Source organism: Alosa sapidissima, chromosome 20 (assembly GCF_018492685.1).
Source record: "Alosa sapidissima isolate fAloSap1 chromosome 20, fAloSap1.pri, whole genome shotgun sequence".
Classification (NCBI taxonomy): Eukaryota; Metazoa; Chordata; class Actinopteri; order Clupeiformes; family Clupeidae; genus Alosa; species Alosa sapidissima.
Window position 1 is genome coordinate 15,520,924 of NC_055976.1, and position 24,124 is coordinate 15,545,047.

General features: G+C 40.7%; 2 protein-coding genes across 2 annotated transcripts; one reads left to right on the forward strand and one right to left on the reverse strand.

Annotated features, from left to right (window-relative positions):
- Positions 1 to 3,287: 3,287 nt before the first annotated feature.
- On the forward strand, positions 3,288 to 4,359 carry LOC121694502. The gene is made up of 2 exons (XM_042074687.1): positions 3,288 to 3,966; positions 4,132 to 4,359. Exons 1-2 carry the CDS (start codon positions 3,379 to 3,381, stop codon positions 4,285 to 4,287), a joined length of 744 nt encoding a protein of 247 aa, XP_041930621.1. The 5' UTR covers positions 3,288 to 3,378; the 3' UTR covers positions 4,288 to 4,359.
- A 12,342-nt stretch (positions 4,360 to 16,701) lies between these two features.
- Positions 16,702 to 23,693, reverse strand: LOC121694144 (leukocyte cell-derived chemotaxin-2-like). Its single transcript, XM_042074139.1, has 6 exons — positions 23,461 to 23,693; positions 19,248 to 19,374; positions 18,281 to 18,328; positions 18,026 to 18,128; positions 17,643 to 17,800; positions 16,702 to 17,311 (listed from the first exon to the last, which is right to left on the reverse strand). Exons 2-6 carry the CDS (start codon positions 19,285 to 19,287, stop codon positions 17,145 to 17,147), a joined length of 516 nt encoding a protein of 171 aa, XP_041930073.1. The 5' UTR covers positions 19,288 to 19,374; positions 23,461 to 23,693; the 3' UTR covers positions 16,702 to 17,144.
- Positions 23,694 to 24,124: the final 431 nt, after the last annotated feature.

The window sequence follows — 24,124 nt, forward strand, 5'->3', positions numbered from 1 at the left end:
TGTGACGTAACTGACTGGGTCCTCAACCCGTGCCTTCAGGCGCATCACTGCAAACCTCAATCTGATGCAGGTTATGTAGACCAGCCTTTACATGCACTTTCACTTAAATGTTTTGTGACATGCACATCAGAGGACTGCTTTACTAATGTAAGATATAATTAGTTTCATTGCTTTTGCATGGTTGCATGATGCTTGCATAAGAAAAGAAATACTTCTCAAAACAGCAAGAATTATATGGGTGCTATTGTTTTGGGATGTTTCCCTCATGCAAGCATCATACATACAAGAAAAAAATACATGTTTTTTAATGAAGTTTAATTTGAATGCCTGAATGTAAGGATTCAGGAAACACAATACCAGCTTTTTTGGCGAGCAGATGGCGTAAATCACTGATCTGTTGATCTTTAACAGATAGAAAGAAGGCTAGCTTTTGGCCACGTTATATTCAAATTTGACTATATAGGCTACAATACTCATACCGTGTATTATACAGTCTCTTCTCTATTTCTATGGAAGTTCCAAAAATCAACGTTGTTCTTTTTTAAACAATTAAATAGCATTCTACAGGTTGAAGCGGAGCTTTGATTCCAACGTTATCGTTTCTCTCGCGCAGACGCCTGCATTGAATGAACGCTCATAGCCTACCACCACTTTATTGTATGGCTCCATGTTTAATGACATCGATAGCAGAAAAGTTTGTTTTCTTTTTTTGTCGGTCCGCGGTATCTTGATCAACTGCGCAGCAAATTAGGCTATCAGACGAAGCACCGGGCCTAATTTCCATGGAGGTAATTTCACTCCACGACTCCGCGGACCAGCAGTCTCCACGTTGCGGACCCACGTCAAAACAAAACTATTTCCTGATTGGTTGAGAAATCCTATTTTCTGATTGGCCGATAGGTTAACTGAACAGCAGCTCTCTGAACTGAATGAGCGCACAGACAGCAACGTTGTGTGACACGTTTGTAAAATATAGCCCTTAGAAATTTCTGTTCGGGCAAGTTAATATTTTTTCGGAGTGAGAAATGCCATGTGTGGCGTGTGAGCGTGTGACGTCATTGAAATGCGTGTGTCTCACGCTCAATGCGTGAGACTTGAGAGGTCTGTTCATAACTTATGGTAAGAAGTGCAAAAAATGTGGCAAAGAAAACCATTTTGCAGCAAAATGTAAACCAACTAAGCAGAAGAAAAGAAAAAGACAAAGGTGTGTACAATGTAGCAGAGTGTGAGAGCAACGGACATTATGTTTTCTGTGTTACTGCAGCAGATAGAGAGGATGTGACTGTGAGCGCAGTGGACTTTGATAAATGCCAGAACACACAGATTTGAGTCTGAGTGTAGCGCGCACACGACAGGGGGGACAGTTTTCAGTGTATAGGCAGGCTTTTTATCTCTTTTCTCCCGAACTTAATCAGTTCAGTGTATGTAGGAACAGGAGCGTCATGGCAGAGTCAGTGCCCCCAAAAAAGGAAAATGTAAGACCCATTTCAAAGTGTACCCTTGTCTCATAATCATAAGAGTAAAAAATAATGACAGGCCTAGTCTTGCACGCTGCACTGTTTGTAACAGTGCCTTTAGCCTTTGCCCATGGTGGGTTAAATGATGGCAAAAAACATGTTGAAGTGAGTTTAACTAGTGTCAATTCATGTGCATATTATTCAGGACTATACTAGATGGCTAGTTGCCAAGGCTACATTAAAAGACGAAACTACCAAAATCTACATAGGTGTACTGACTAGACATTACATTATTTATTTATTTCAACGTCAACGTGGCGACTTTAAAGTAAAGTCGACACGTCGAGATTAAAGTCGACATTACATTTCAACTTTATTCTCGAAATGTCGAGTTTAATGTCGACATGTCGACTTCAAAGTCAACATGTCGAGTTTAATCTCGCCATGGCAAAAATATTTTTTTTCTTCATGTGTGGCCCTAATACTTAATGTCGTATAAAACGGACAAATATTGTTCACGAGTGATTTTTTTTTTTTGCGGGGGGTGTGCGTACCATAGCATTAATTCCTGCAGGCGCCCCTGTGTACTACGAAGGGAACTTACAGATGTAACCCAGGGTTACTTTGTTAAACCGGGGTTGACAAAACCTGGTTATCATAAGTGGTGTTAATCGGTACTACGACGCTGATTAAGAAGTTGATTTGTTGAACCGGGGTTAACCTAATTGGAGTTTGTGCGCGTTCACATAAAAGGGGCGGGTTGCAGCGCAAGTCACCACTTTCAATGATGACACGATCACCTTATTTTACGGATGAGGAACGCACAATTATTATGACAAGTTACTGTACGAGGAATTAAAACTCACTCTACGACAAAAATCAAATGCGTCGGCAGCAAACAAAGCAAGACAAGGCTGTTGGCAACGTATTGCAGATCGGGTAGCCTAAATGCCTAAAAGTAAAGTTTTATTTCCACATGTTCTTCAAATATGTGTTACAGAGGATTGCTTGCGAAATGTCTGAAATTAGTTGAAATAATTAAATTGCCTATTTGGAGTTCATAAAAAGGCCTACAGATGCAACACAATTCAGAAGTGGCATATAGATTAATAAGGATAATTGAATGTTTAAGTAGCCCCCATTGACTGATTTAGTGTATGCCTAATCCTGTACATTTCAGATGCAACACCATTGCCAAACGCACATGGCAGCAGGTGAAAATGAAACACAAAAACATTATTCATTATATAGTTATAGCTTGCATTATTTATTTATTTTATGAAAACATGTTGTATGCTTATTATATATTATATAATATATAGCCTTCACTTGGCCTCTGTTTTACAGCTAACAAGAAAAAGGTGTCTTGAACACTATTGTAGGAGGAAAGGCACCAGAGTGTTTTACAGTAGGAGAGGAGTTGGCCATCGCAAATAATAGTGGAAGGCCGATTATGGAGGGGGTTGAGGGAGGCATTCGGTCGGATTCTGGTGCTGTGGAAATGTGCAGCCTTTAGCCAAAAAAGTTGGTCATCCTAGGCCCTACGGTTATTGAGATATTTTTTTCAGGGGCCTGGTGCAGTGGAGGGGTGACAGATCAAACGAAAATCAATGGTTTCGTGTCATCCTTGTGGGGCTACATGCCCACCAAGTTTCATACAGCCCGGTCTTTCAGTGTCCCGGGAATCGCTGACACAAAATTACTAAAGAAAAATAAATGTAAAAAAAAAAACTCTTCATAGCTTCATATTATGATGTCACAGAGAATCTGCCTGTCATCAAATTCTATGTTGCAGCAGCACCATGGAAACAAGTTCTAATTAGAAGAGAAAACACAGTGAAGTTCCATATTTCACTTTGCTTTGTAGAGTGTGGTTGCTTTTTGAGTTTGCTCATTCATTTGTTGTGTTTTATTGCTCCAAATGGCTTCGAAACGCCTCACCATCATTGTGTTGGCGTGTGCCCTGTGCTACCTTGAACCAGATTTCACTGGTTGGATTGTTTCAACACCCCTAGCACCGCCCAAGCAGTGGGCCAGTACTCCCGGCATTTCACCGAATCCCTTCAGTGCTCTGACTCAGTTCGCCCTGCAGCTGATGGTCAAACAGGAACAGGATGCTCATAAGAGAGTCAAGTTAACCCCAGTTAGACCCACGGATGCTGAGCCCTGCTCCAAGGAGCACACACTCCTCAAGAAAGGACCATGCATGGTGGTGGAGGACCTGCTGTTAGAGAGAGAACACAGAGAAAACCTCCTGCATTTCACAGGGAAAATGGATGAAGTGTTTAAGAGAAGCAGAGTCAGCCAGACCAGAGCTAACAGCCAGAGTCCTGAGGTGAAGAGAGCAGGGGCAGTGCCTCTCCGAGCGACAGCGGTGATAGAAGCTGTCCAAAGAGTGGAGACAGAGACAAGGAGACCTGGTGCCATTGTATGGGTGATCTTTCACCGCGTCTGTCTGCTGGTCACCATGGGCCTCTTGGCCAGGATCACCATCCGGATACTTCTGCAGGTAAAAACTCAAGGCAGAGGAGAAGGAGGAATGGGAAAACAAGGGTGATTAGGTTTAAGATGGAGCCTTGGGTTTTTTTTTACCTTTGTTATAGTTTGGAAACCCAAATGTGTGAGAGAAATTGTTGCTGATGTTTTCATGATGTGTTCCTCCCTTCTCTCACAGAACACAAATGCGCCAGAGGAGTGCAAGTCTGAGGGACAGAAAGGGTCGAATCTGCCTTGCCCCTGCCCCATCACTGTGCTCCAGAACAGAGCTGGTCCTCACAAAGCCACCGCCAGGAGAAAAAGGAGAGGGGTGCGGAGCTGCAAAGGCTGCTAAGCTTTTACTTCTGCACATCAAGATCTAGTTTTAAATTTAAAACCTTATTAAACTAATTATTTTTCTGTAAAATATTTCAAGTGTTATTTTTTTAATGGAATTATGAAAAAAGTTTTGTTAAATTGTATATAATAGGGATTGCCTATGAAAAATAGATGTGCTGCATAGCGGTATGTGTATGCTTGTATGTGCGTGCTTGAGTGTGTGTGTGTGACTGTGTGCGTATGAGTGTGTGTGAGTGTGTGCGTGCACTTGTGTGTTTGTGTGTGTGTGTGTGTGTGACAGAGAGTGTGTTTGAAAGTGTTTGTAGCTCCTCTCCTCATCATCATCTACCAGCAACCCTTCGCTCAACATTACCATTTACTAAGGCTGTCACTGTTACGTTCAAAAATCAATTGGACCAACCAACACAAGTTTCGAAACTAAAATAGGGAATCAATTTTAACCAAATACACTATTTATTTTAACCGAATTAGACAAATAAAAAATATAGATGTTACAAAACTCACAAACAAGCAGAAAAAGACAATAAAGAATTCCGAAAGTGCAGTAGGAGTTCAGAAAGCTAAAAAGAACATTCACACCAATTTTACGCAGTGGAAACAGCCTATAGGATAGTTTAAATCGGTTTCAATCGGCTGCTGCTGGTGTTTTGCCAAAAAATGAAGTACAACGGAGTCTCCTAGGTCCTCTGACTGGGTGCAGGATGCAACATGGCCTGTAGGAGAACAGAGACAGAACAGCAGAATAGTGAAATGGGAAAAAAATAGCACAGCAGCACAAACACTGTTAAACTCCCCCCTAATAGTGTAACAGCGTGGATACAAGGATACTCATGCTCAAATGTTTATGTATTTGACCAACCCTCCAGATTTTATATTTTAAATTTGGAATGCAGAACTGTAATTTATTTTTTAGTTCAAAATGCAGAATTTATATTTTGAATGTTAACAGTTTATTAAGAGAGAGCAACAGAGGAAGACAAGTTAAAAAAAAGGTAAAGAGAAAGGATGTAACAATGGGAATTGTTGTTCACATGGACCTGTTTGTGTGTTGCACCTGAGACTGAGCATGTTAAGCTGCTTTATTATCCGGCTCTTGCTAGTAGAACGCTCCATTGAATGGGATTTCCCAATGTTCTACAGGTCAAATATATTTATTTAATTATGGTGTATAGTGATATATAGTTAAACTTCAAATGTATCCTGACCCAAACATAATAGAATAACAGAAGGGTTAATAGCTGAATCTCTATGTCCCCCCTCAGGTCTAAGCCCTGAACCCTCAAAGACTTAACTGATATCCATTGATAAGTGATTGGGTTTGAGAGGCTGTAAGGGTTCAACATGCTAATAACAACAATGGGACATCACCTGTGATATACTATATTGTTAAATTGACAACAGCCTCCCTTGTAGCCTCCCTTTGGATAACTATGTGTCATGTCACAACATTATGATTTGTTATTAATTCTTTTGGGTAAAGTGCATAAATGCCAACTTATGGAGAGTGAGCCCTCAAGCACTTCACAATTTCACAGTGGGACAGCCCTACGCCCTCACAGACTTTGATAGGAATGTGCATCAACGTCTGTGATTTAACCACTCTGTGTTAGCAAAAAATTGAACTGGGGAACATTGGACCCTGGAAGCATAGGACCTTGGGAACATACTGTAGGACCTTGACCTGAATACGAGTCGGTGACACGGCGATGGAAGATTCTCCACCAAAAAGCCTCTAATAAAATGCAATTTGTTTTACAGGAGTAATAAAGAATGAGTGACAAAAGTCATTGTCGGTTCTGTTTCAATTTACTTAGCAAAGTAGCCTAATAGTCAAGTTATTGGAGTTTAGCCGAAATGTCTGCTAAATACAATAACCATAGCAGAATCAATTCAGACACCTGCATGTAACATGGCCTAACAATGTTAAATTATAATGGGTAAACCTTTATTTGGGTCGGTATATAAGCCCAGTAGAGTTGATGTAGCCTATTCCAAAGTTTAAAAGCATTTGTGAAATTGGCTGCCTATTCACCTTATTCATCCGGCGGCCAGAACAAGGCTAAATACACTTGGCATTACACCTATGTTCAGCAGATGATGGTGGTAAAATGCACTCCGTTTGCAAAACTGGCAAAAAAAAGCTCACCGAAAAAGAAGAAGGGTTCACTGGCCTGTTCTTCTTCTTCAGTGAGTTTTTTGGGCAGTACTGAGGTTACAGTGCCCAAATAATACAGACAATTATATATTAATGAAATCAATATTAAAAAAAAAAAAAACATGAAATAGTTAGTGGCATGCCATTCATTCACACATCAGTCACCATTCAACACATGCAAACAAAAAGCATAAGCCCATTCACACACGCACCCACAACAGTAATAGTATTACACTGCTAACATACAGCCCCGAAGTGTAATGACCCCGGGATGAGGAGGACCAGGGCTATGCACCATGGAAAACATAGCTGTTAGCCAGACATCAAGGAAAGCTAGAAGCCATGCAGCACAAGCAAGCCGATGGCGAAGCAACCGAGCAAAGCAGCCTAAATGGGCACAACGCGAAGCAGCTAGGGATCACCCAGGGTGGTAGAGAAGACAGAGCGGCAACTCTTCTGTAAGAGACCGTGGAAAAAGATGCCAGCGCTTTTCCATGCCAGTTTCCGGATTATTAGAGCTTTGGAATTGAAAACGGGCAATCACTTGGTCAATGAGTTAATCGATTACACCCTCCAGCGTTTAGAAATACATCCCACACTCCTGCGATACAGCCACTCAGCAAAGATTTTTTGGAACTTTTGATCGCGTGGCAGTGACAGCAAAGAGTGTCGCAACTCTCTCATTCTATGGCTCTGGGATCACCCTACCACATTTGAATGCATTCTCCCTCTGTTTAAGTCTTAAGCTATAGAAAAATAGCACAAACAAAATGATTAACAAAAAATGGTTACTAGAGGTATAATGAACCACATAGTCCCTCACTTATGGAAATCACACCTGTTTTTTTTTTTTTTTCAAAGGTCACTGAGAACTGTCGGTACCAAAAAAATGAAAACAATCGGTTTTACCTAGTTCGAGTTGCTACAGCCAGGCAGTTAGAGCGCTAAACTCTGGGGGCATGTCAGTGGACTCCCATGTAACAATAATTGAATCATTTAGAAGCTCCTAATTGTTTACTGCCACCATGGAAACTCATTTATTTACATTATTACCACATAGGGAACACCTGCACCGAAAGAGGAAATGTACTCCAACAATCGGAGTACCTGTTTACGTGGGAGGATTTTTCAATCGATCGGATTATCAGAACGGAGTACACCACCTCTCTCGATCCGATTGGAATCAGACGGATTAGGCTGAATCCGATCGGTTGAGGTGTTTACATGAGGTATTTGTATGACCACTGCGCAAGCGAAGCTATAGGTTTACTTAGTTCTTTATTATTTGTTTTTCTTCAGTAATTTTGTGTCAATTCCCGGGACACTGAAAAACCAGGCTGCACGAAACTTGGTGGGCATGTAGCCCCACAAGGATGACAGAACCATTGTTTTTGTTTTGATCCATCGCCCCCCTGCCAGATTGGACCCCCGAAAGGAGGGTAGGGCGGACACAGTTTTCTGTGAATATCTCGAGAACCTTAGGACCTAGGAGGACATTTTATAAGTATGTTGGTCTCAAGGGGCCATGTCAACCCATCCCATAACCACTCATTTATGGTAGCATGCATCACATAGTTAAAAACTAAAAAGCAAAACTGAAGCTTTGTGAAATTTGACCTGTAGAATCACTATGACACCGTCTGAATCCGTGCTGAGTTTAATACAATTCTGTTCATGGGGGGCCATACAATACATTTATTTATTTAACATTTAGTGACTACACAAAATTGGCCTGCAGATGATAATGTTGAGAGAAATGTTTCCGGATGAAGTTGAAATCACACACACTCACATACACACATGCGCACACAGGGGCGCAGCTACCCATTTTTGAGGGGTATGCAACAACAATATTGCCCTCCCACCCCCACCCCCCCCCCCAAAAAAAAAAAAACACAAACAACTAAATCAAAACAAAAGGCCAATAATATAAATATTAATAAAGAAATGCTGCCAATTTGATGTTTAACTTGATGTTATACTTGATAAGTAGCCTATAGATAAATGGTGCATTGCCACTTTAAGAGAGTCTAAACGGTTCTCATAATGTCCTTTTGCCAGCTATTGCTCACAATGGATAAGGCTGATAGGCACTCTAGCCTTGTTTGTTTGCACCACATTGACAACACAATATTAAGTTATTACAAGGAGCCTTCATTGTAAGGGTATGGAAACATGTAATGAGTTGCTGCTAGCATGACATTTCTGATGGAATCTTATGAGATAGGGCGCCTACTCTAGCCTGTTAGTCCTCTAAAATGTTATAGAACATTGAGAAAATGTTGAAATGATTTAGAAACGGACAGCAGTAGCTACATATAGAAAATACCAAATATATATATTTTTTTTACCATCACTTTGGCGCCCCCATGGAGCTGCGCCCCTATGCGCCGCATATAGCGCATGCCTACTTTTTGTGCCACTGCCCACACACACAAACACCCACATACACCCACACACACATAAAGACACACATATGCCACACACACACACACACAGGCATGCACACAGACACACAAGCACACAAAAACACACACGTGCATGCACACACACAGGCACACATAAACACCCACCCACAGAGCATTACCGCCCCCCCCCCCCACACACACACACACACTCTCACAAGCAAACACACACACACACATAGACAAGCACACATATACACAGAAGCAAACACACACACATGCACACACTCATTTACATACACAAAAGTTGCAAGAGTAGTGGATGGAGTAGGAGATGGAGACAAATTGACAAGCGTGATATTTTTGCGGAGAGAATGTGCAGGACTGTCTGGGCGGCGGTCATATTTTGTACTGCTCTGCGGTGCATCTAGTTATTCCGATTGAGCCACATCTCCATTTGTAATCAGGTTAAAAGTGTCCCTGTAAATAGGGCTAGTGGTTGTACAAGGCTGTAAACTGTTTTTGTCTAGCTTTTGTTGAACACTTTGTTTCAAAAGATGTTTTCAAACGGGGAGATTCTGACATCTTGTCCTGTTTGCCAAAATGCTTTCTTAATTCCCTTATTTCAACCTATCAACATCCCGTTTGCCACACCAACTGTTTATATAATGCAAGTGCCACTTTAAATGGTAAATTTTGAACCTCTAACTTGATACATACCAATGAATGTCAGAATAAAATACAGAGAGTAGTGAATGTTTAGTTTGTGAATCGTTGGCCTTGGTGACCGAAGGGTGGCCGGTTCAATTCCTTGCCTGGTTGGAAAAATCCGTTCCTGTGGTAGTTTTGGGTCGTTGAAGAGGGGTCTAAAGACATTCCTGTTTAACATGCACTTAGTTCTTTAAGCGCTTCTTATGCATTATGGTTTGTATAATATTGTTTTATTTGCATTAGGCTGTTGATTAATTTTACATTATTGTTTATTATTGATATTCTCCTTAATCTGGTCTTACCATGTCATTGTTTTTATATTATTGATTGAATGGACATTATTGTTTATTATTGCTAATCTCTTTATTATAGTTTGACCAACATTCTAATCTGTTCCCTGTTAAATTTGAAATATTATGTTGTTTTTGTATTTGTGTGTCGCTTTGGGCAAAAGTGTCTGACTCTGCCAAATCCCATAACCATAAACAAAAATATGATGGTGGGAATGATTGAACAGAGCAGTCCCACATTCACATTTAGTGATGGATGAACCCCGATGAGCAAGGCACCATATTCCCAACTGCTGTTTCTCCATTCCATCAAAGCATCACTATTTCTGTCATGACCTTACATGACATGGGAAGTCACAGTTCTGTCTTACTGCAAGGCCTTGATCTAGAGCAGTTTTTCTGTGGCAACTGGGCAAACATTTGAAGTGTCTGAGAGCTCTTTATTTTTCAAATGTAATGACATGAGAAGTGTGCACAAATGGATGATGAATTTCAAACGTCCTAATCATTCTTCAACATGGGAAAGACAAGAGAATACACATTTTGAGTAAGCTATGGCAATACCAAAAATGAGTTCTACATTCCTACAGTTAAGACAATAAGAAAGAAAATCCTAAAGTTCATTTGGGTCCATATGAACTCCTCCTGGGGACATGGCGAAGCCTAAGAACAAGACAAGTCACACTTACCATTTTAAAAAAAGGTTTAAAAAAGGCCATTTCAACATCTCTGTCAATACATTATTTATGAACGTCTGGAACACTGCTGGCCTAAATAGCCCACTAGGAGTAATGGACAGTCTTCCACTCATTCCCTTTCTGTATACACACCAAATTATAGGCACTATGAAGATACATTTTAGTGAAAATGGTAGTCTTATGCAGCTGTTCAAAATCAGATGACATCAAGGGGAGAAAAATGGAAGCTTCAGCGTTAAATTCTGTCTGGAAGACTCAATGCATGCGTCACTCATTCATTCATTACTTCCGACCAATCACCAGTCTGCATCAGCCTTTATAATCACTTTACTTTGCACCTGCCTGTTGCTTTCAGCTTCCGATTTTCGATGTTCCGTATCTATGCACGGGTAGCTAGTCATTCACTTTGCCACAACTTTAACATTTGATGCAGTCACAGACCAGTAGCTTAGCCTACCTTACGTTCGCTTCAACTGAGTTGGACGCATCTCACCAAAGTCTCGGGGGTTTCCATCAATGCAGCATAGTAAACGTCGGAGAGTAAGGTAGGCCAAATTGTGCCACTGTTCGGGTTCACCCTAGTCTCGTGTTAGATCCTAGTGCTTAATGAGGTTAACGTCGTATCGCTAACAACGCAAATATGCTTGCTAAACTTTCTGACGGAAACCGTCAGACTTATCAGGCTACGCTGTTAACATACATGTACGGAACCTTTTAAAAAAAAACTCGGTTAAGCTACTCCAGTTATCGACACTCGCGATGGTTTCCTTGCCAAAGTTGCCATGATACAGCTTTGCTAGGTCCACATCCTAGGCAAATTGTCTCACTGGTCAGGCTGTTGTGTATGGAAGGCCAACAGGGACAAAAGTACTCTTCCTTCTTGGCTGCAGCATTAGTCGCAGAGATGCCGTTGGTATTGTCTGCAGGGCGGTAGGCTAATGTCATTAACCCATAATATTTTTCGATGCACCTGAAGGCCATATCTTATTTTCATTATCTCATGTCTGGCTGATCATTGTCTGTCATCGTCTGTTACTGCCATTGGTTATGTGTCTACATAATATGTAGGCCCATACATGTGTTCGTTGATTTAACTAATGGCAACGTAATGTATCATGGCTGTTTATTTGCCTGCGTGCTAGGTCCTTTTGAAAATGCTATGTCTCCTCTCTAACCACTCCATTCCTCCTTGCAGGTCTTCAGGCTGTAGGGACTAGAACAAGATCTTTTCTCTAACTCTTCTTTGCCAAAAAAGCAACACCTCTAGCAGGCACAAACTCTCCTTCAGGCCAATACTGCACTCACCCTTATACTTTTTCCAAGCACAATGCACTTTGCTTGTCGTCATTCGTAATCTCCCATTACGTCACGGCATTCCTTCCCATTTCTTCATTACTAACATCTTAATAATCTTTCAATTTCAGGTGCAGCTCCTCTTCGTTTAATGTAAATGCCTCTCTTTAATTTAAGGGTATGCATCTGTCGGCAGTGCAGTACTGACCCTCACCGTAACTATCTACTTCATGCAGGGATGCGGGGCTGGTTCATGTAGGCCTATAGCCAAAACGTTCATCGAGGGACAGTGCTTTGGTTCATATTTAGTCTTACTTCATCCAGGTCATGTGATGTCAACTTATTTACCTCCTCTAAGCTATACGCTAACCCTGTAGCCTACTCTTCATGTCTTTATCCCACCACAGTAGGAGCAGCAGCATTAGTGAACTTACATTGTTTAATCATTAGATTTTGTAATTCACTATCGTATATCCATATGTCCTCGAATCTCAATCACATAATTCTCAATCGAGTCCTATATAAGACCTCAGGATCAAGCCCTTCTAGATGCGCAAATAGCTCTCGCAAGCGTCAAATAAGGTAAGCTACCTTTCAAAGGTCTGGTGGTGGTTATTCGGCTCAGCTAAAGCATTATATTAATTACGATGGACCCGAGCCACTCTTCTCCAGTCACTACGCACAGCCAGCACTTTAGGCACAGAATAAAGTGTTAATACATTCTAGTCACTACGCACCGCTGCCCTTTCTGCAAGCAAAACCTCGGGTAATCTCACGTCACAACAGTTAATTTCTTTTATCCTACCATCACCCCACTTCACTCATCATATACATACGCAACTCGACTCGGCAGTCGACTCGACTCGCAATCATCAAATCGCAATCAATCAATCGTTATCGAACCGAACGATCATTAAGCACTTTCCACAGGGATTTGCACCACATTGCATTACATTCTTGCCGTGCAAGAACCGAGCTTACAAAAGCTCTGAGCTCGGCAAGCTCCTTGACTTCGCTGCAATCGCTGCAGACCATGCTGGTCATTTTCTTCTTTTCACCAGAGAGTGCTCAAGCTTTCTATCTGTTTCTCTATACCTTTTCTCTCTGAACTTATTACCCATGGACAATGTCTATCGTGGTTTTCCTGTCTCGTTTAGCTAACGTTACCTATGCTGCTCATCTTATTTTGGGGGGCCTTTCCAAGAGCCAGGTGCAAATGACTCACTTTTTTCATCTTGCCCTTGGATCTTGGATCTTTAGCTCCATTCCGTTGCAGGATGCGGCTTGCTCACGGAAACAAGTCCTCACATTTAGGGGTCGTACTTAAATCAGATATAATCGGTCATGGACACTACACCGTGCTGTTATTTTGGGTAAGTCAACATAATTAATTCATTAATCTAACCTTGCCGTTTACATTTCTATCCTAATAGTAGGCCTATACGTTGTGCTATTTAGCTTTCTTTAACATGGCTTTACCTCTGCCGGATGGACAGTAGTCTGTTAATTTCATCTGCTGTACATCTTGTCCTCGCAGCTTCTGTTCACCATTGAACCGTAACAAATGGAGTTCACAAACTGTAATATTTTGCATCAACTTGCTTATCAATTAAGAGCTAGCTACTCCATTTGCTTGTCACAAGGCTCACAAGAATCTATTGACTGTATGGTTACTGAGTTTTTGATTACTAAAGACTCACTCAGCAGTAATGAGCATTTCGTAATCAATCTACTTCCTCTTGCAAATGTCTGGTGGTGGTTATCTAAATTTAATCATATTACTCATTTCTTCGTTTCTGGTGCCCGTACTGGCTTGGTCGCATTTGTGCAGGTCATAATTTAACTGCAAGTGCTATTTCTTCTGCACTAACCTGAGCTTTTGCAACTGCAAGCTCATTGTCCCCCGAGCATTTGCAACTGCAAGCTCTATCCCGCTGCACTAACCCTGAGCATCTGCAACTGCGAGCTCTATTCTGCTGCACTGACCCTGAGCATCTGCAACTGCAGGCTCTATCCCCTGCACTGACCCTGAACGTTTGTAATTGCAAGCTCATCGTCCTGCACGTTGTTAGTTAACCCTTAAGCTAAGCTTCTGCAAGCACTCAAGCAGTCTTGTTCAAAGGGTTGAACATCTGCAAGCTCAATTCCCTTCCATAACTTTAAATCAATCATAGAATTTGAGTCACAGGTGGTTGAATCCATCATCCTCATCAAATCAGTTTATTTTATTAATAGTATATTCTTCATGTGTCTGTCTGTCTTGCTTTCTCTGATTTATCTCCCGAGCTCAACCGGATAATACAACATGCACTGTTTAATATTGTTATGATCTATTTCAGAGAGGATGACCATCTAAGCATTCTGGTGGGTATCTTTATTTCTTATTCTTTGGGGGTAGGCTCCGCCCCTGCCGTCTCATACCAGCAGGATCTGAAAGGGTCTGCACACTCGGTGACCTGGACCGAGGACGGGGCCTATGCCAAAGACTGTCTTATTGTTGCTTATGCCTTTTGTATATCCTTTGATGGATTAAAATGTGTTAACTTTCATTGTACCTCCCTGAGTCTTTCTGATAGAATGTTGATTCTTCTCAATAATCTTGTTGAGACCCTGGCAATCTATGCATCCTTCTTGTCTAAGAAGAAGCTAGCCCTCTGCAGGAGAGGTGGAATGTCTAATAAAGTCAGACTTCAGTTGAAACAACTTCAGGAAATGGCATTTTAAGCAAATGAGCCAGGTGTAGTTGTGCCTACTGTAATGGTATCAGAGGAGAATGCCATTAAAATGTATCAAGTACCATTTAAAGCAGAAATTCTGCATTCCAGTGACCATTTAACCTAACTTGAGAAAGACCGTTCAGAAAGACTGTTATTTCACAAGTTTTTGCACAATGTCATTGTGAAAGCAGCCACAGTTGATGCACAACAATATTATTTGCACGTGTCGTTTGGCCTACAAGCACACCTACACACACCTACACACACACACACACGCACACCTACACACACACACGCACACCTACACACACACACGCACACCTACACACGCACACCTACACACACACACGCACACCTACACACACACACGCACACCTACACACACACACGCACACCTACACACACACACGCACACCTACACACACACACGCACACCTACACACGCACACGCACACGCACACCTACACACACACACGCACACCTACACACACCTACACACACGCACACCTACACACACGCACACGCACACCTACACACACGCACACCTACACGCACACGCACACACACGCACACGCACAAAACAACCACACTCCACACACTCAATTACGAACACACAAAAAAGGAACAAAGTAGGAAATGAACACAATGTGGAAAAAAAATGTGCTGGACTGGGCAGCGGTCATATTTTGTACCGCTCTGCGGTACATCTAGTTTTTGTACGCATTTGGTATCAATCATTATTATTGCTTTACATACTTATTTTATTAATGTTGTACCAATATTTGAGCTCTCCACAAATAATGGGCTTGAACATTTTAAGAATTAAACAAGGGGAAGTTGTGTTTTTTGGTCATTTGATTAAAATGGTACATGGAGTAAGGCACTTGAAAATCTGTGAAAGTAGCTCAGTGTATGGGCATTTAGTGTACAAAGTAATGTTGTACCATTGAAAAAAATTCATTGGCACTTCACAACTTGACTATGAACAGGGCTATTCCCACAATTATTGTCGTGTTAGCTACCCCACATGCCATTTTAGTCCTATGAACATTTACCAAAAATGGAATCACACCTTGTTTTATCCTTAACATCTCCATGCACATTTGTTGTAGAGACCTCCAATATTGGCTCAACATTAATAAAGTATTGTACAGTATTTGCAGACGAAATGATTGGTGCCATTTGGATATTAAAAAATACTTTACAAGACCATCCAGCATCACTAGTTTTGCACTTTGTTCCATATAAACTAGGCGTGCAGTACAAACCTTTAACGGTTCAGTGAGAACATGTCTGTCTTCCACCCTACAAAGAGCTAGGAATCATACTTTTCAAGATATCAATGCCCAAACACTGCCACCAAGATAAGGCATTTCTGAGAGTGCAAAATGATACAAAAAATCAAGGGTGAAAATATATGAAAACATTGGAATTTAATATACATACTTTACAGGTCTTAGTTTTGTGACCTAAATATTAGGTGGACAAACTTTGAGCAAAATCTGAGATGTTGCAGCAATAATTTCCCTGGATTTTGTTTCTTATATGTGAGTGTTCCGTTTCTGGTGCTGATGCCCTTTTTTTACACACAGCTTCACTGTTAGTTTCAAATGTGAGTTTTGAGACTCATTATCGTCCCCATTTATAAGATTGCACACATTGAACAGTTTGACCTTTGATTGATGTGATTTCTTGTGTCTGGATTTTTTTTCTAAAATCAATGCGCATGTCCTTTGTTTTGGCTACATTTAGTTGAAGGTAGGATGCCTCACACCATTCAACAAAGTTATTGATGACTGGACCATGGCCTGTTTCACTGTTTTGGAGCACTGCTAACAATTACTGAGTCATATGCGTATTTAATTATGATCCTGTTGTAGCGCCGGGAGGTCAGGTCTACGCACCTGAACCAGAAGGTTCAGAGGAAGCTTCTATCCCGAGGCTGTCACCTTACTGAACTCTAACTCTGCATCCCGGTGACAACCAATCAACTAAGCCCCTAGGTTTATAGCACAAGAAAAGCATTGCTTCAATTATGTTCAAGCTTTTTTACATCTGTCTGTCAACACACACTGTATATGTGTACTGTGAACCTTGCTGTTGAGAATAAACCCATGCAAAGACCACGTGAGAGCCCAAGTGTGCAGAGACATTTTTATTAGCATGAGACAACAGAATGTGAAACCAGCAAGATCAGATATTGTAAAACTAGAGATAGATAGATACTTTATTTATGCCCAGGGGCAATTCAAGACTAACAATAACAATACAGGGGAAGTTGCGGAGATGGAAGAAGGCAGTGGGTATAAATGTATTTTTATTAAATTAATGTGCCAATCTTCAGTAATGCTATTGTCAGATAACAGGACGTTTTGGCTGAAGCTGTACTGTATTAATATCACTGTGATTGACCATTATCAAGAGCCTAATGATTTTAGAGCTTTTATTCTTGATTGCTTCATCATCCATACAATATAAGTAATATCTGTCACAGAAATGGGGTTTTATGATGATGCGTGAGACTGCCATAATAGGCAAAATGCAAGACAGGGTGGACATTACAGAATGCTGTCTCTATCGGCATTAGAAATACTTGGTGGGGTCAGAGCGGTCACACATCTGGACGTGGGTGTGGGAGGTCATCCCGGGGTACACCCTCTGGATTGGGTGCAGTGTCCCGATACGGTCGCCCTTCCTTAGCGAACCCCTGTACTTGTCAGGCTTCACGTAGAATAGCTTGAAGCACAGACCTTTGACAGACAGACAAAAATGCAAGTTAATCCGACTATGAGACAAACATACTAAACTACACCTTACTATCAGATCAGTTGTAGGTATACATGTAATCAGATGGACCGTCTGTAAATATGTAGGCCTAAACAATAATTTTACTGGCCAGTTTTCAGGTCAGTGTATTTATTTGATATTTCAAGTAATAAGGGACTAAGATCAACAAACACTATATAACCTCAGTTCATGATATGATTATGTAATGGAATATAAAATATAAAATAAATTGTTATGTAATAATTACAAATTATTCGCTAAATAAATATTTTAGAGGAAATGATTGCTCCTGACCTCCGCCACTTAGATTTACGCCGTCATTGATGAGCTTCTGGAGAGCGGTTGGGCTGCGATATGGAGCAGCTTTGCCATTCAGCTTCACATCGAACGGTGCATACACTGTAGCCCCATCATTGCACTGAATATCAAGGCCCTTGTGTGTCCCATGTGTTCTATACAAAAAAAAAAGAAATGATCATGCATAACAGTGAGATTTTTTTGTATGGTTTCACAATTATTTTTGTCTGCTAGATATCACTTCTCACTTCACAAAATGAATGGTTGTTACATTTATAAGGACATCTCATACTATATTTAATAGTAAAGATGCCTATGCTGGCAAAAATGAAGCAGTCTTCTTTCTCTCTATCTGTCTTTTTGTCTCTCTTTACTTTTACCGTTTTGCACCATAATTTCCACACCCCCATTTTACATCACAGCCTCTCTTTTGGTTTGTTGGGTTTCCACTGCAAAGAGGGCCAAATTTCACCAGCGAACGCTCTGTTGGTCAAACAAAACCACTCAAACATGTGCAAAAACAAGAGCTGTGTGTGTATGTATTTTATGTGTGTGTGTGTGTGTATGTGTGTGTCTGTCTGTGTGTGTCTCTGTGTGTCTCTGTGTGTGTGAGTGAGAGAGAGTGATTATTGTACCATGACTGGGCCCCTCCTGATGTCCAAAGAGCTGGTCAGTGCTGAGCACTAAAGGGAGGAAATGACAGTGAAGAGTAATTAAATTAGACTGCCTTTCATGTAAGAAAAACAAAACAGGATGTTTCTTGTGCTTGATACAGCAATCAGTCTTTATTCCAGTCATGTACAATGGCAAAGCACATGGAACAGTGAAATGTAGCCTACTACAGACTATTTATACTGTATACTCTTAGGCGGGGATCACATTAGCCAGCGGCAAGCGGCAAATGTAAAGCAACGCTCAGACCATAATAAATTTTGTCTTGTTCCTAAGCAACACGAACGGTTTGTCAATTGAATATGCTCGCGTTGCACTTTGAAAGTTGAACCAAGTTCAACGCTCAGCTTGCTCAAAGCTAGCATTACGCCAGCGTTGCCAGAACTTGCCACCGTTCCGCTGCCGAACCAGAACAATAGGAAACCTGCCGCTTGCCGCTGGATAATGTGATCACTGCCTTAATGTAACTGAGCATGGCTGCTGTAATGCGAACAGGCCTGACCACATTTTGTTCTGTATGATAATTAGGTTCCTCTGATCCTTTGTCTGATGGTTCCCCATTTTGATGAAATCTCTGTTTAGCCTACTCCCTAACCACTGGTGTTGCCAGGGTGTGGACCTTCTTTTTTACTATGATGATATTAGCTTCTGGAAGATCGTAGTAAACATATGTTTACTGATCACAGTGGCTACTTTGTCATGCTTCTACAAAAAATAAATTCCTTACATCCATCACAGTTATTAAAAAAAAAAAAAAACAGCCTTCAGCCCAGTAAAAGGCTGACAGCAGTAATTAAGACTAATAAAGGCTGCATCTTGGTTCTATACCTGCTGTTTTGTGTGTGTTAGTGTGTCACGATCTTGCACATTTAAAAACGAAGCATATTCTTAACTGAAAGCAGTGGTATTTACAAAGAGGTGAGGACTTACCAGTGGACACCAGGACAGCCAAAACAATGGCCACCTTCATTCTTCTTACAGTGTTCCTAGTGATCTGCCAAGATTTTGCTGTGTGACTAACGTGTGTGTTTTGATATGAGTGTTTTTATACCATGGGCTGTAGAGAGAAAGAGGGCTCTTACGAAATGTTTCCTCATAATTTCCTCACCTTAAACACACACACACACACACACACACACACACAAAAATGTTGACTTTCTCCCGTTTCACAATGCAGTGTTTACTCAATTTATTGTTACCGTTTTAGTTTTGAAAGTTGTGACTTTTGTACTGTTGTGTTAAGGTAAATTAAGCTTAAAAACCTGCATAGTTCCCCTTTAATAGGCTACAAGTAGACCAGGCCTAAGCCAACAACCTACAATGCATAAACTATCCAGCAATTCAGACAACAATGTGGAAATGGATGAGGGACTGATTACAGTTTTTAGATAGATAGATAGATAGATAGATAGATACTTTATTGATCCCCAAGGGGAAATTCAAGGACATTTTTCACAATTGCTAAAAAAACTAAACTCTATTCTCTGAACCAAATTCTCAGTTCTCAGACATTTCTTGAACTGATCCTCCTTTTGACAAAATCTTAAACTGTTTTCACATATAAAACACATTTTGCAGATCTCATAGACTCTTTTTGCAAAACTCAAAACACCTTTTCATGCAATTAAGCACATTTTGCATTATGATGCACTTGTGATGCATAATGGTAACTACAAGTGGCAAAAGGTAAACACAAATAGAGCACAGATGTCTTACGTTAAACACAACAAAATTGATCACACTTGTTTCAAATGATGTGACACAACCAATATAAGTTATAGTTCAGAGTTCAAAAAACAGATCTTACAGTTTTTCTCAATTGCTAAAACACTAAACCCCATTGGCTGAACAAAGTTCTCATTCCCTGAACTCATGTAGCTAATTGTTCAGTCTGTTGTCAATACCTTAAATCATTTGACATGGTAAAACACAATTTGCAGATCTCACTTACACTTTTCAGCAAAACTCTAAACACATTCTCATTCTCAAAACACATTCTGCACTCTAATGCACATGTCATCCATACTGGTAAACACAAGTGTCAACAATTAAATACAAATAGAGCAGACATGTCATTGATTAAACACAACCACTCAAAATTGAGTACACGCACACATGCACACAATTCAAGAATTTCTCAGAATTATGAACAGGCAAGATGGGGGTGGGGTTGTATAAAATGTATTTTACATGTGAAATATTTTACATGTCTGTTTTTCCAAGTCAAAACACAAAATAGCAATTTCACTGAGACAAAACAAAGTCTCGGGTCGTCTCTCTCTTAAAATTTCGTCTTCATCACATGCAATGTCCTAGTCCAAGGCACCGGGAAAAATATATTCTGGAATGACGTATCCAGACCTGACATGACAATATCCCCACATGTAGACTGTTTTGTTTTTGTCTGTAAAAGGGCTATTTCTTCCTCTTCTCACTCTTCCGGCCCCCTCCATTGTACCCATTGTACATGACCTGTGGCTTATTTATAGTGCTTAGGCTGATTGCAAAGTGAACTAATTATCTAAAACAGTTTTCACATGAGAAAGTGTGCCTGAATGTGCACTGAAAGTGCAGTGAATTGTGCCTACAGTTGTGCAAAGTGTGTGTTACAAAATTGCAAACTGAGTGCAAAGCAGTGTTTGTGCTTTTAGTTTTGCGAACTCAGTGAGTGGTTTTGCTATAAGTATTAATAGTTTTAGAAATTGTGCTATAAGAATCACAGTTGTGTTTAAGCATTCAGAAAAAACTGTAGTACTTGAATAAGAAACCTCCTTGGAAGAGTAGGTTCCTGCTCGAAGTGGTCTTGGTGGCTGGCCAGTAGGTGGCACTCTTCCCTGTAGCCAAAAGCCACCAAACAAATATCAATACCAATGTCCTATTGCAGTGACAGGAACACTGTACTGCAGGAGATGTTTTCCTTTGCATGAATGTTAAATTGAGGTCCTGACTCACCATGGTTGTTAAAGATCCCATGGCACTTATTGCAAAGAGTAGGTGGTTCCCTGATTTGCTTTATTTATGCACACATACATAAGGACACAAACACACACACACACACACACACACACACACATATACACACACATAAAAACACACACACACAAAGACACGTAAACACATACACACTACACATGCACACGCACATACATGCACACACACGACACGCACAAACATGCACACAAACACATAAACACACATACACACACACATGCACCCACACATATAAGCACACCTACAAACACAAACACACGCACACACAAACACAAAACACATACACAAAATGTACACAAACACAAAAACAACCACACTCTCCACACACTCAATTACAAACACACAAAAAAGGAACAAAGTAGGAAATGAACACAATTTGACAAGCGTGACTTATTTTTGTGGAAAAAAAATGTGCTGGACTGGGCAGCGGTCATATTTTGTACCGCTCTGCGGTACATCTAGTTTTTGTACGCATTTGGTATAAATCATTATTTTTTCTTTACATACTTATTTTATTAATGTTGTACCAATATTTGAACTCTCCACAAATAATGGGCTTGAACATTTTAAGAATTAAACAAGGGGAAGTTGTGTTTTTTGGTCATTTGATTAAAATGGTACGTGGGGTAAGGCACTTGAAAATCTATGTGAAAGTAGACAAAGGAGGGTTCTCCGCGCTTCTGTCAAACAATCCAGTGCAACCAGGCCAGGACAGATATTTCAGAGAGAAGGAGAGACGCCGGTGCAGCTCAGATGTCTTAATTTTCAATTTATTTAGTAAAAGGTGCAGAACATACGACTAACGTTTCGATGTACAGTAGTCACATCTTCATCAGAGTCCTTGGAAGGAATGGGGGGTAAAGCCCTGATAAGGATTACCTACAGGTGTGATTGAGCATAAAGGGGGCGTTGGCTACCTGAAGATACACCCACAGCTTCCAAGGAGCTACACTCACAACATTAAGTCATTAAAGGCAAATTGCCCACAAACCAGAGAAGTAATTAAAATGATTGAACAGGCATACATACTGTACATGTATAAACAAGCATACATAGTTCACAATACAATAGGGAAAAACATTTAACATTAACAGTTTAACATTTACAGAAAGCATAATAGATTTAATTCATCATTAAGGCCTAAAGGTTCTAAAGTGCCAAGTGCATGTATCCAATAAGCTTCCCTACACAGGAGCTTTTTGATAATATCACCACCTCTGGGTGGGGCTGTGATTTTCTCTATTCCCCAGAATCTCAAAGATGCCGGAGAACCATGATTGGCCTCCTTGTAATGTTGCGCCATGGCATATGTTAGGTTTTGGGTGTGAATGGCAGTCTTGTGTTCAGATACCCGTATTTTAAGTTGGCGTTTTGTTTGCCCTATATAAGCCAGTCCACAGGGACATTTTAGAAAATAGATTACGTGTGTGGTGTTGCAGTTTATAAATGAAGAAATAAGAAATGTCTTGCCAGTGCGAGGGTGAGAGAAGTACTTTGTGTTGGACAAATTTGAGCATTGTGCACAATTTCCACATTTATAGAAACCTTGTGGTGGGCAGGATAGCCAAGTGGTAGGAAGTGGGGTGGTCATGTCCGAGTGGACCAATCGATCGCAGAAATTACTCAGCTCAATCACACCTGTTGGTAATCCTTATCAGGGCTTTACCCCCCATTCCTTCCAAGGACTCTGATGAAGATGTGACTACATCGAAACGTTAGTCGTATGTTCTGCACCTTTTACTAAATAAATTGAAAATTAAGAAGACATCTGAGCTGCACCGGCGTCTCTCCTTCTCTATGTGAAAGTAGCTCAGTGTATGGGCATTTAGTGTACAAAGTAATGTTGTACCATTGAAAAAAATTGAGCTTGTATTTATCAGACAGATTTCCGTATCCTCGCTTGGGTGTGTGATGTGCATTTAGACCACAACGGGTCCTAGACCTTAGCTTCACAAACAATCAACAAATACAACAACAAATGAATTTGCTAACAAAGACTATTTGTTTTTTTGTCTGCCCTGGAGCATAGGACTTTCCTTCCCAAATGCCTGGCTGAGTTCACTACTCCTGTGTATGTCAGTGCGTGCGCAGTATGTTTTTTGCCCATATACAGTGTCTTAGAAAGTAGCCCTCAAACGGACTCCCTACTCACCCGGAGCGAAGTCAAGTCTTTGGAGCAGAGGCCCTGTTGCAAGGCATCCGGGGTTCTCAGCAACACAGTACAAATACAAATAAAAAATACAAAGAAAGAAATCTGTATCTAAGTCTAATGGCTAAAGGCTCGATCCAAAGAAAAATGAAAAGGAAAAAGAAGAACCAAGAACCCTGAACAAGGGGCCGTTCTCTTTTTATACCCCTCTCGGTCAGGCAGAACATGTCCAAGTTTGGTATTCTGTCTTGCCATGAAATTATTCCTTAAAGGAACCATATGTAAGATTGTGGCCAAAACTGGTACTGCAATCACTTTCAAAATACTGAAGAGCGGTGTATCCCCTCCCCCTCCCCCCTGACTCGAGGTTGCACACGCGGATGGCGAAATACTACTGACTTCATGATTAGTAGATAGGTGGAGGGTGGCGCATCAGGCCAAAACACAACATGACATGACAAAACACAACATCAACAACAGTTGAGGGCTGAGGGCTTCACTTTTTAAATGACAATATCCTGGCTGGACTACTGTTGTCAGTGATATAAGTATTTGAAATTAACATGATTTCTTAATGTCTAGTGACATATCAGGGCCATTTTATGATTAGTTGAAATATTTTTCTTACATACGGTTCCTTTAAGTCTGAGCAAAACACTTTAAGTTT

Excerpts from the sequence above, each read along its gene's own strand:
- LOC121694502 (XM_042074687.1), top strand. The coding sequence starts at position 3,379 with ATGGCTTCGAAACGCCTCACCATCATTGTGTTGGCGTGTGCCCTGTGC. Across the intron at positions 3,967-4,131 it reads CCATCCGGATACTTCTGCAG|AACACAAATGCGCCAGAGGA; the intron begins GTAAAAACTCAA and ends CTTCTCTCACAG.
- LOC121694144 (XM_042074139.1), bottom strand. The coding sequence starts at position 19,287 with ATGAAGGTGGCCATTGTTTTGGCTGTCCTGGTGTCCACTG. Across the intron at positions 18,329-19,247 it reads GGCTGTCCTGGTGTCCACTG|TGCTCAGCACTGACCAGCTC; the intron begins GTAAGTCCTCAC and ends TCCTCCCTTTAG. Across the intron at positions 17,312-17,642 it reads CGTAAATCTAAGTGGCGGAG|GTCTGTGCTTCAAGCTATTC; the intron begins GTCAGGAGCAAT and ends TGTCTGTCAAAG.